At 38.0% G+C, this 13,134-nt stretch overlaps 1 protein-coding gene across 2 annotated transcripts in view; it reads right to left on the reverse strand.

The window, feature by feature from the left end:
- Smad4 (SMAD family member 4) overlaps nt 1-12,919 on the reverse strand; it is a 50,826-nt gene extending 37,907 nt beyond the window's left edge. The window contains exons 1-2 of one of the 2 annotated variants that reach the window (XM_077792400.1): nt 12,495-12,918; nt 556-934 (exon numbers count right to left, since the gene is read on the reverse strand). In XM_077792400.1, coding sequence (XP_077648526.1) covers nt 556-804 — 249 coding nt within the window. In that variant the 5' untranslated portion in view covers nt 805-934; nt 12,495-12,918. Of the gene's footprint in view, nt 1-555; nt 935-12,494 lie in introns of both variants that reach the window. The other variant, XM_077792401.1, reaches the window with a different exon arrangement.
- Between the last annotated feature and the right edge of the window lie 215 nt (nt 12,920-13,134).

Consider the following 13,134-nt stretch of genomic DNA (forward strand, 5'->3'; position numbering starts at 1 on the left):
ATAAGATTTCTGTAAGTATCTTAAAATATATATTATATAGTTCCATATGAAAACTGTCCAGTGAAATAATGTGGTACCACTAAAACATGATAGGAGATCTCTAAATGGTAAAAAGATAATGTATAATTTAGATTTTAAATATGTATACAATACCAAAAAATGGTTATAAGAATGAATATCAGAGTGCTGAAGGCAGTTCTCTCAGAGTATGGGACTTCTTCTGCCTTCTATTTGTATATTCAAAATTGAACTATTTTTTTGTTTGTTTGTTTTGTGGTACTGAGGATTACACCCAGGGCCTTGTGCATGTGAGGCAAGCATTCTACCAACTGAGCTAAATCCCCAGCCCTTCACTGAACTATTTTTGAGTAAGATTAATTAAAAACTTTTTAAATATACCCTTCATACATTCCCATAATGCATGCATACTGGTGTAGAATGTGAAGTATCTAAAGAAATGGACCTCACATTAAATATCCTAAGTAACTCTATGAGGAAACAAGAAAGTTTTTAATCCACCACCACCACAGAAGACAGAAAAACTCTAAGACTAACCTGAAGTCTTCCATCCAATGTTCTCTGTATTGTAACACATTTACTAGGATGAGCTCCATTTGTAGTTATAGCTGTTATTAAAGAATCCAACTCATCTTTCTTCTCCTTCAGCTTCTTTACCAAACTTTCAATTGCTCTTTTTGCAAATGTTTCACTTTCTCCACCTTGTCTATGGCACATCAAACTATGTACAATGCTCAGGCAGGCATCATTACTTGTTGGTGTATTTGTAATAGACATATTGTCCATTTGTTCAAGTTTTTTCTTTTAAATCAAATCTCTCTCCAATATCTGCAGCAATTTTGATCTTTTGGAGGCAGTGAAAAACAATGGCTAACGTTGCAAGGAAAATTGTTAGACATCTGGTGTTCAGGATAACCTGAAAAAATAAATAGAGAGATATGAGAACACATCTCAAAGGTAGATTCAGTTATCTGGGAAAAGACAAAACTGCTGTAGTTAAGTCAAAGACAATGCACATAATTAAAAACTGATGCTAAGAGTTTTAAATAGCTTAATTAAAATGTTGCTGCTTTTTTATTTTATTTTATTTTATTTTATTTAGTTATTGATAGATCTTTATTTATTTATATGTGGTGCTGAGAATTGAACCCAGTATCTCACCATGCTAGGCAAGCACTCTACCAACTACAGTCCCAGCCCCAATGTTGCTGCTTTTGACATTCCAAAATATTAAAGTTAGACCTTCTCCTTAGTATAAAGTCATGCTTAATCAAGTCTTATCACACATACTAGTCAGTTGTAAAATCTTTTTTATGGGGGGGAGGGAGTACTGAGAATCAAACTCAGGTCTTCAGAACCTGCTAGATACATGCTCTTCCACTGAACTACACCCCCAACCCACTAAAGTAAAATTGTGATTTATTTATGTCTCCTTTCTATTCTTAGTTTTAAGTCTTCTTAGAATTTTTATTATCACTTGGTATTTAATACTTGCTTCCCTCTAATCTTACTTCTTTTAATAAATGCCTGCCTCCTCAACTCATAAGAAGCAACTTTTCATGTATTTGAATACTTATCACTTAACCATATTCAACAAGTAAATTTTGAAGGCACTCTTGCCAGTTAATCAAAGATTACTTGCATGGGGGGTTTTGGAGTCAGAGATCTGGATTAGAATCCCAGCTTTCACACTGAGAGGAATCAGACAGATGAAGCAACTTAAACTCTCTTAACTGGAGTATACAAAGCTCCAAGAAGGAAAAAAAAATCTATGTAAAGTGTACGGCACATAGTGCTCAGCAGAAAGTACTTATTGCTTATTTAGTAAGCAATAATTTAATTGTCTTAAAAGATTATCCTAAAACACATTATGTTTTCTTCTTATTAAAACTTGTCAAAGAAAATGTAGGATGGGAATGACAGAAATAAACCACTGATCCAGACAACTCAAAGGCATATTGGAGCCAGGCAAATCATACAAATGAACAAAATGTGCCAGGTGTAACAAAAAAGTATTGACCCAGCAGCTTGGGAGGCTCAGACAGGAGAATTGCGAGTTCAAAGCCAGCCTCAGCAACTGCGAGACACTAAGCAACACAGTGAGACCCTATCTCTAAATAAATTACAAAAAATAGGGCTGGGGATATGGCTCAGTGGTCAAGTGCTCCTGAGTTCAATCCCTGGCACCAAAAAAAAAAAAAAAAAGTATTGAGGATTACAAGGGTATGCCAATTGTGACACATTAGTATTTAAGACTGTTAGCCCACAGCTGCTAGATCTTCAACTGAAAGAGAAACCCAAAAAAAAAAAAAATTGCCCATAGGTATATGAAATCTCATTTTCAGGCAATAGTAATTTATCACAGGGAAAAGGAGGGGGAGGAAGCATAAGGAAACTGCCATGAATGCCAAACAAAATACAATTTCAACTCAAATCTGACCCAACAGAATGACCAGTTTGAAATGTGAAAGACAAACTCACTAGAATTTTATTTCTAGATCACAGTCTAGTGAACAGGGACTGTACTTGTCTTCACCACTATATGCCCAATTCCTAGGACAAGTAAGTGCTCTATGTTGTCAAATGATTCCATTTCTGTATGTGCTTTCAAATGCTTGCTCATGCTTTGGGGCACTGACGGGTTACTGGTGAATGAATCCAGGGCCTCCCACATGCTAGCTAGGCAAACCATCTACTACTGATCTACCCTTTTTATTTTGAAACAAGATCTTTATTAGTTGCCCAGGCTGGCTTCAAAATCGTGATTCCCCTGCCTCAGCTTTCCAAGTAGCAGGAAAGTATGTACCACCACACCACACTCAGCCAGCTATTTCTTTTGCCTAAAATATCTAGTCCCATTTTATCCACTCAATAAAAACCTAGCCATCCTTCAAAGTGCAGCTTGTTTAAATTTCTCCAAGTTTTTCCTTACATGTTGTCTCCTTTCCTCTCAATCCCCAAAAATTACTTGCTTCCCCAGTATGTTCATTATGTATATGTTCCTTGCTGTGTAATTTAATCCTCAACTTTAAATACACCCTATTACAGTTTAACATGTATTTTTTGATTATATCCTACAAATCTAGAAGCTCAAGAAAACATTCTCTCATCTTAGAAATTCCTAGCCACAGGTATAGTTTCTGCCTGATATATACAAGGCAAGTGTTTGTAAATTGACTACATCATTTTTATTCTGTGGTATTTTCTGAAAATAATTTTTGAATATTGAAAATATTATTTTTTGTATTCATATTATATCCCAAAACATTTGTACCAATTTATAACAGAATTAAAGTGTTTCAGTATAAACACTTCACCATCAAATGTCACCATCTCTAAAATTTATTCTATTTGGGGGCTTAATGATATTGCAAAGGTGTGCTTTAATTACAAGTTTCTTTCAAGACAAATGAAAATGACATTGTTTTCTTAAATACAGATGCCTCCACATGTGACTTCATTATAGTTCTGGTGCTTGAAACATTTTTAAACTACTTTTTTTTTTTTAAGAGAGAGAGAATTTTAATATTTATTTTTTAGTTTTTGGCGGACACAACATCTTTGTATGTGGTGCTGAGGATCGAACCCGGGCCGCACGCATGCCAGGCGAGCGCGCTACCGCTTGAGCCACATCCCCAGCCCTAAAACTTCTTTATATAGAAAAATAATACCAGCAGGGATGTGAGGACGTATCCCTCCATTATAGCTCTGAATTATGGTAGACATAAACACAATACTGTTATAAACAAAATTATATGTTCCAATTAAAGTTCTAGCACCATGAATAGATGTGTTATCTCTCAATTGTCATTATATCATCTATAAAATGGGAACAAAATCTGCCCTGCCCACTTTACAAGACTTAATATTGTAATCAAATACAACATAAAAGCAATCTTGAAACCATAAATTGACCAACTCAACAAACACTGTATCTATCATGTGCAAAACACCACAAAAATAGGCAAACAAAACCAGAGAGTGGTACTTAACTGTATTAGACCATATCCCATTTTTGTAACAAATTATTTATACCGCCTCAGTAGCTCTCTTGTGGTAGCCCATAATCCCAGCAGCTCAGGAGGCTGAGGCAGGAGGATGACAAGTTCAAAGCCAGCCTCAGCAAAAGCAAAGTGCTAAGCAACTCAGTGAGACCCTGTCATTAAATAAAATACAAAACAGGGCTACAGATGTGGCTCAGTGGTCTAGTGCCCCTGAGTTCAATCCCTGGTACCTTTCCCCATCCCCCCCAAAAATGAAAAATTCTTACTTACACCTATTTTTAAAAATCTAGCAATGTCCTGATTGTAAGTTCAAGGATGAAAAGATCAATATACAATAAAAATGTATATTTCAATATGCAGGCATTATCAACTAACTTATAATGTATACTAAAGAAATTAGAGACTGGTGATATAACTCCATGGTAGGGTACATGATTAGCATGCCCAAAGCCCTGGATTCAATCCCCAGCACCAAAAAAGAAAAAAGAAAGCAGGAAGTTTAAATGCTTGCATTTAAATACAGAATCATAAATATGACAGTTACAAATTCAGACCTTCTAAGATATATTTATCTTATATATATAATGATGTGTTGGTGACCCAGACTGTCCCAAACAGAGAACTTCTGATAAAGTTCCAAAGAAAAGAATTTTAATTAAGAAACTGAGTTAAAGGGCTGGGGATATAGCTCTGTTGGTAGAGTGCTTGCCTTGCATGCACAAGGCCCTGGGTTCAATCCCCAGCACTATGAAAAATAAAAAAAGGAAATGAATTAAGAAAATTTAATTCCTAGAAAATTGGGTATATATTAAGACAGAATTGAGTTCTAGACTAATTTCCTCCTACACATATTTCTGGGACATTTTAAAGGCTTGTGGGATGCAAGATAATTCTTCACTGTCTCCCCCAGACCCCAGCCATGAAGCTCCTTTCACAAATGACCACAATGCCCCTTCAGGACAAATTACAACTCCATTAAAAATTACTGATCCTGACTGTGCATGATGGCTCACACCTGTAATCCCAGTAACTCAGAAGACTACAGGTTCAAGGACAGCCTCAGCAATTCAGCAAGATCCTGTCTCAAATTTTTAAAAAATAAATTAAAAAAAAAATCTAAAGGAAATAAATGTGGATGTAGCTCAGTAGTTAAGTGCCCCTGAGTTCAATCCCAAGTACTAAAAAAGAAAAAAAGAAAAAAAAGAATTACTGATGCTGGTCAGCATGGATGTATGCATATAGTCCCAGGGACTCAAGAGGCTGAGGATGGACAATCATTCCTGGAGCCCAGAAGTTAAGGCCAATATGAACAACACAATGAGATTCCTTTTTTTTTGGAAAGGCAGGCTACTGATATTGGGGATGGGGGTATCAATGGTAGAATGTGTCCTTTGAATAACAAAGAACTTATGTTCAATCTTCACACCCAAAAGGAAAGAAAACCTTATCTAGAATATCTAAACATATTATCACCAAAAAAAAAAAAAAAGCTAAAAGAGATGTATAATTCAAGTGATTTGCAACTATAAATGAGAATGCATGAAAGGGTTATAGGTAATCTAAGTCTTGTCATCATATGAGGATAGAGCTGGCTTTATTAGTTACAACCAACCCCCAATTCATCAATAACAAAAGAGAAAAAAATCATCAATAGCTTAAAACAAAGATTTTATTTTCTGCTTATGCTATTTGTTCATCACAGATCACCTGGTGGCACTGTTCACTGTCATCTCTTTTAGGGATTACACTGATAGAGGCTCCAACTCTACATATGTCCTTAAATAGGAGGGAAGGAATAAGACAGCTCATACACTATCTTTTAAAGACTATTAGTTATACTCAAATTTGACTGGTTAGTCAAATGGCCATGCCAGTAATTCTCAACTAGGGGCAACTCAGTCACTCAAGGGACATCTGGCAGTACCTGTAGACACTCTGAGAATCACAACTGGAAGAGAGAGGTGAGAGGCAAGAGTACTACTAGGCACCTAGTGGGGAATGACCAAGAGAGCAGGCACCCCCGGCTCCCCACCAACAACAACAACAAAAATTATCCAGCCTAAAGTTGGCAGCCCAAAGTCAATAGTGCCAAGATAAGAAACTTGGGGCCATGACTAATTTCAAGTGGGAGGGTTGGTGAGGGAGACAAAGAAGTGCAATTCTAACATGTGCCAGAAGAAAGCCATCAGAATATTGGTCAAAGAGTACTAATGACTACCATATGTGAATAAGAATTTGCCACGCTAAAGGAAAATCACAGAGAAAAAAGCATAGAGGAAAAAGAGTCAAATATTTTGTCAAGAGTAGGTTCATGTTAGGAAAGAGGATGAATAACAGCATCAGATTTATAGAAGAAAGGAAACAAGTGACTACATGGAAAATAGCTTTGGAAAAAGAATCAGAAAAACAAGAGACAATGATGAAAAAAGTAATAAAGGCCTAGATCAAGGGCATGAGCAGTGGAAACAAAGTGATACACTTATAAGTAGAACAGACTGGATTCTTTAACAAATTGACTATGAGGTGAAAATGGGAGATTTTCAAAAGACAACCCATTTCCTAGATGGGCTAAATAAATGATAATGAAAAAATAAATTTTTAAAGACGGTATATAACAAAATCAGTTTTAGATATGCTGACTTTGAAGAGCTTAGTAGAGAAGTTAGGCCTAATTGAAAGCCACTGACAAAGATGAGACAGAAAATAAAAGACAAAATCATGATAAGGATTAATAAGGTCAAGACAGCAAAAGAGAGAAGTTTGTTCTTTTATCTTCCTATCATTTGTTCTTCCTCTCACTGTGGTATTAATTGTAAACTGTCAATTGTTGACCACAGGTATAAAAACTAATTCATGGACTATGAAGCTGGATAATCAAGCTCATTAAGACACTCAATAAAATTAAACAGGCAGAGTACAGGCCTGAGAGGCTCTCATGAAAATTCCTAAGTTTTAGTTAATGAATGATGACATCTCTCAAATATTAGTCTCCTCTTGAATTTACTGTATTATTTATGTCAAACTTTATTTTCTAGAAATCATAAGGATTTTAATCAGTAATTAAGAAACCATGTAATATGGGAATATTTGAGAAAAGTGCTTAAAAGAGTTTTTAAGGAGGGGGAAAAGGCTGCCTGGTGAAATATCACTAGGATAAAATTTTAAGCATAGGCTTTACAAGCAGAGAAAAAAAAAAAAGCTGTTCAAAAAAAAAGCACAAGTTACAGTGTAGATTCTAGACAAGTGAGATTCACCAAATGGAGGGCAGGCAAGAACCTCCAAGGGCACAAAAAATTAATAATACAAGCAAAGCAATCAAAAGAATGTTTCTGTGGTAACTTTTTTTTTTTTTTTTGGTGGTGCTAGGGGTTGAATCCAGGGCCTTGTGCATGTGAGGCAAGCACTCTACCAGCTGAGCTATATGCCCTGTGGTAACTTTTAAGATAAACTACAAGGGACAAATTGAGAGGTATGCTTTTCCTTACCCAAGAGTCTTAGATCTAAATGTCATTATACAAGCTTTACTTTAAGTAACCTTATTTAAAAATTATCACTTTCTGATTAATAAATTAGAAGTTGCTAAAAGTTCTAAAGCTAGCGTCTATTTTTGTCTGCCAGCATAATTTCCTCTTTTGTAACAAAAGTCTAATTTTCCAAGAGTCTCCCCATCTGGCCGGGTGGGACAATTCCCAATCTGACTCTCCAGAGCCAACCCTTGATGGCACAGTTGTCCTAAAGATGGAAAAGAACTCCAAGTCAGATGACACAGCTCAAGAACTTCTGATGGAACTACAGAAGGGGATGGAAGAAGACCTCTTAATACAGAACTTGAAACTGGGAGTAGTTAGCCTGGGAACTACCTGAGATTTAAAACTACAGAGAGGAAAGCAAAGCCATCAGACAAGTCTTGATATTAATTCAGACTCTGGATCTAGCAGTCTGAAATTAGCTCTATTTCCAGGCCAAGCAAATGTCCCCTTTTTACTTAAGTTTGACTGCTACATGTTTCCTAATACACAATAACTAAACAAAAAATTTGAATCACTAACATTCCTAATCAGTAATTTAGTTGACAACATATCAGTTTTATTTTTTTTTTAAGAAGTTACTTTAAAACAGCACCTGTCAAACTCTAGTCTAGGTTCCCTTTGTTTACATTCATAATTATTAAGGATCCAAATTAGTTATTGTTTATGTAAATTACACTGCTATTTATCATATTACAAATTAAAACAAAATTTTAGGTATTGATTTTATAGTCTACTTAAAAATAATAAACCCATTATATGTTAATACAAATAAATTTTATGAAAAATCATTTCCAAAACAAATAAAAAACTAGTAATAAGAGTGACACTGTCTTACATCTTTCAAATTTCTTGTGTCTAGCATAAGAGAAGACAGCTAGATTCTCCTGTCTGCTTCAGCATTCAATCCACTGTGATGGCATTTTGGTTAAAGTATATAATGAAAATGTGCCTCACACAGATATGTAATTGGAAACAACAGTAGTATATTAATAGTTTTACAAGGCACTTATCTGGTCTACAAACTTCACTTCTACAAATTACCAAAAAGACAGTGAAACATATTACAATATCATGATCACAAAGAAATCGTGTCATTTTTCTTTACAATTGGTCAGTCACTTCATTTCAACATCGATATACAAATAATTATTCCATCAACTAATTTTAGCAAGGGATATCTATGGCACAGATGCATTTAGTGTGGTTATGTTCAATGATTCATTGCTTAGTTTAGCTCATTAAGCACTACTGTCATTCTTTCAGTCAAGACTCAATTGTTACATCACCCAGCCACCTATTGTTATAAAATGCTTTAAAATTCACTAGCAAATATCACTGCTAAATATCCTTAATTCAATTTAAAATTTTAAAATACATTTTTACTTGAAAAAGACCTGAATTGGCCAGGCAGGATGGCACACACCTGTAATGTCAGCAGCTTGGGAGGCCAAGGCAGGAGGACCCCAAATTCAAAGTCAGTCTCAGCAACTCAGCAAGGCCCTAACAACTTAGCAGGAGCTTTCTCAAAAATAACCAAGTTCAACCAAATCAAAATTTCTAAGAGATGAATTTAGATATCAGTGTTTTGTAAAGCTCTCCAAAAATATCTCAAAGTGCAGCCAAGATTGAAAGCCACTGCCCTAAACCTTGGGGTTTAAAAAAAAAGGGGGGGGGGGCTGGGGATATAGCTCCCTGGTAGAGCACTTGCATAGCATCATGAGGACATGGGTTCAATCTCTAACGTTGGGTTATAACCAACTTTAAATTGATTAAGATATAATAGATCATCTTAACCAGTTACCTGTCTAACCTATAATTTGCTGCGCCAAGTTACCAAGCTGCACCAAGACTTAAATTATAAGACTCTGATCACCTACCATCTTAGTTTTACATATGAAAGCCTACCCTAATTTTAACTTTTGTGTTTAAAATAAAATTTTCTAGATGCCAATTACACCATGTAATAATATCAAGGTGACACAACCTAAAATATCTTGTTCCTGAGAAACTGGAATTCAGTCATCACCAAATTACACATCTTTAAAATAAGAAAAAAAATATGCAAAAATTCTAAATCTAATTATCATGCGTTATCATGATACACACAATATCATACTCAAAGTAGCTCAAATAAACTATCTATACATATCTGTTGGGCAAAAAGCCTAAAAATTGGTAATTTAACAAAATTGTACAAAATGCTGCACTATCCTGGCCTAGCTCCTTTACCTTTCATTAGCATAGAAAACAAATCAATAAAACCATTTTTGTCCAACTAGTTTATACATGATTAAGGGTCACTTCAGTCACCATTCCTCATCATTTTAAGCAAAACAAAACTCTACCTAACAACACAATCTTCTAAGGAAAAAAGAAACCCAAATATGTACAAGTACTGAAATGGCCACTACAACATGCTTAAAGAGCTAGATGTATTGGCACAGGCCTATAATCCCCGCAACTCAGGAGGCTGAGGCAGGAGGACCACAACTTCAAGGCCAGCCTCAGCAATTTAGCAAACCCTTTCTCAAAATAAAACTAAACAGGTAATGAAGCTCAGTGGTAAAGTACCCTGGGTTCAATCTCCAATATAAAAAAAAAAGTCTAAAATCACTACATTAAAAATGGGGGGGGGGGCATGAACAAAATAAAAGTGAAAAATAGATAAAGTTTAAACAACAGAAAAATAACATTTGTTCTCATCAAATTAGGCAAAATATTTTGGCAAAACTAAATATGCCTTTTAAATATAATGAACCCTGAAAATTCTGTAGAGTTAACAGCCCAACTACAGGCCCCAGAAATTCAGTTCAATTAGAATAATGTCTAACAATGTCACTAACACTGGCTCAATGGGGGGATGGGGGGATGGGAGGATGGGGGGATGGGGGGTTTTCAAATGGAAAAGCTGGAATGTGGCTGAGGTGCATAAATTAGTTTAATGTCTACTAATTACTTTTTTTTGGGGGGAGGGGGAGAGTGCAGGGGGAGTCTGAAGGGAAATGCAGAAAAAGAAATTACACAGAGAAACACCTCAACTAAAATGTAGCTTCAGTGAAGCACTGACTTCCAAAAAGACTTGATGCATTTTAGTGTAAGCAGAATTGCTTTAAGTAGCAAAGGCAACATAAAAGGTCAATGGTCCATATAAAACTTATTGCAAAATATTTCAAGGTGACTTTCTCAGCACAAATTTTCATTAATTCTAAAACAGATTTGCAGTTGTTTCTAACCTCAAGATTTACATTGAGGGTACTTAGGTAAACAGAGAAGTAGACTGCAAAATTTTTTAGAAAGATGCAATGCCTCTTTAAGGCAAACTCAACCCAAAAACCTTGAAAGCAAAAAAAAAAAAAAAAAAAAAAGGCCACTTTATTAATAGATTCACAAAATGTTACATCAATTTTTTCTAGAAAGGCTTCTAGTTTTAATTCCAATAACTTAAACCTACATAATTCATCACCACCTAATGCTACAACAAATCATAAATTCTTGATCTTCTGCCTCTACTACATTTGTTCTGTAACAGACACATTCAAGGAAACAAAATCATAACAGCATTATGAAAGAAACAGTAAGTAGAAAAGTAGAAACCACATTTTTAAAATGTTAATTACAATTTGTAGTATCATGTATTAATCGTATCAGAACTTTCCATAAAGTCCTTACAGGAGGGAAAAAAAGAAAAAGGTACACTTTAGAACTTCATACACTACATGTCAACTGAAATATATAGTCTTAGTACGGCATGGCAAAGACAATTCGTGAAATTTACAACAAAAATAATTCAAAAGCAGTGTTCAACTTCCAATTACTTTATGAAATTATGCATTCCTGCATTTTTCAATTATAACTACATCGTTTCTTCCAGCAAAAAGTACTGAACCTACTTCTTAAAACAAGGAATAATCAAGCTGCTACTGAGACCAAAAGGATGCTAAATCTGGCAAAAGCCAAAGGTTGTTAAAAATTAGCCAAGACTACAAGCATGTAGAATTCAGGATGCTTAAAATGATTCCTTTCTTATCGTATTATAGTTATTGTCGCTTTAAAAAAAAAAAAAAAACCTGTCAATTCCACCTTAAACTATGGTCAAAAACTAAAGGCACTAAGAAACTGATTTCAAAATGAATTAAAACTAAATGTCTTTTTTAAAAAAAGTTTTCTAGGGGGGGGGGTGGATGGGTAATCAATCTACGACAGGGCTTTTGAAGCCTCTCTACACCTGCAAAGGAACCTTTCAACTTAACTATACACACTCCTATCTTTGAAATCTAGCCTGAGAAATCCTAACAGCCAACGCCCTCCATCCTACACCACTTTTACACTCTGTACATGTGGTCCTAACAATAAGATAACTGCGTCATTTATTAGAAGACACGTTTTACTAGAGACGGGAGGAGGTTCGGTTAAGGTGCTAAGAATGTTTCCTGCATGCCGCCATCACCCACAATACCCAAAAAGTAAACAAATCAAAGCTAGAAATGTAAACTGGAATGACACAACCAGAAAGAGAAAGTAAGGGACAAAGAGAAAACAAAATTCTGCTTGAGAAAAAGAAAATTAAAAAGATAAACCATTTACTACTTTCATTTAGACCTTGGGCAACAAACACTCCAACTGACCTAACGTGCTGCGCCTGGGCGACAGCGAAACTACTCAAGAACAACAAAGAGGAGCTGCGGCTGCCGCAGGAGTCCCCGTTCGAGTACAAATAGATAGTCCGACAAACTGCGAGCGGAGTTCGGGGCCGCAGGACCCACCTCGAAACCCGAGGGACTAGAGGCGCCGGATCCACCTCGGTGGCAGCGCTCGCGCTCCCGGTGGACCCGCCGGGCCCGCGCGCTCCCCGCCGCCGCCCGGAGCCCGCCCCGGGGCGGGGAAGCCGCGGGCGGGGCGCGCGGGCCCGGCGGGGGAAGAGGAGGGGACATGGCGCGGTTACCTGGGCTCGGGCGCTGGCGAGGAGAGTTCACTCTCCCGCCGCTGCTCGTCAGCGGACGTGCCGCGCCCGTCGCTTCCCCCGGCGGCCGGGAGTGCTCCTCGACCCCCGCCCCGAGGCGTCCGGAGCAGGCCGCCCTCCTCCGCGCCGCGCCGCTGCCCGCGCGGGCCGGGCCGCCGAGAGCTCCCGGGCCGCCCCGCGGCGGGGGGCCTCTCTGTCGTGGGGCGCCCGACTCCCCTCACTCGCTCCTGCCCCTGGGAGGCAGCGAAGCCGAACCGAGGGTGGGAAGACCCTCCTGAGGAGAGCGGGCGGGCGTGAACGCGGGCTCAGTCACCCGAGCCGCTCCGTTACCGCAGCGGCGACGACGATCAGGGCCGTGTTGTTGCTGCCAACTTGTCGAGAAGACACTGAGCATGCGCGCGCGGAGACCACATCCGGGTAATTTCAGGGTTTGGCCCTTTTCCCCTGCAGCTCTCCTTTCTCCCGGCTGCCCCCGCCTCCCGCCCCGAGAGAGGGGAGAGTTGCTCTGCGCAGGCGCCCGCGGGACAGCGCCTGTCCGCGAGCGGCTGCGAGTCCGGTTCAGGACCCGCCCTGGCCGAGCGCGCTGCGCTGTTTGGGTGGACTGAGAGGAGGCTCTAGGGGT

This window comes from Urocitellus parryii, chromosome 13, assembly GCF_045843805.1.
Source record: "Urocitellus parryii isolate mUroPar1 chromosome 13, mUroPar1.hap1, whole genome shotgun sequence".
Classification (NCBI taxonomy): Eukaryota; Metazoa; Chordata; class Mammalia; order Rodentia; family Sciuridae; genus Urocitellus; species Urocitellus parryii.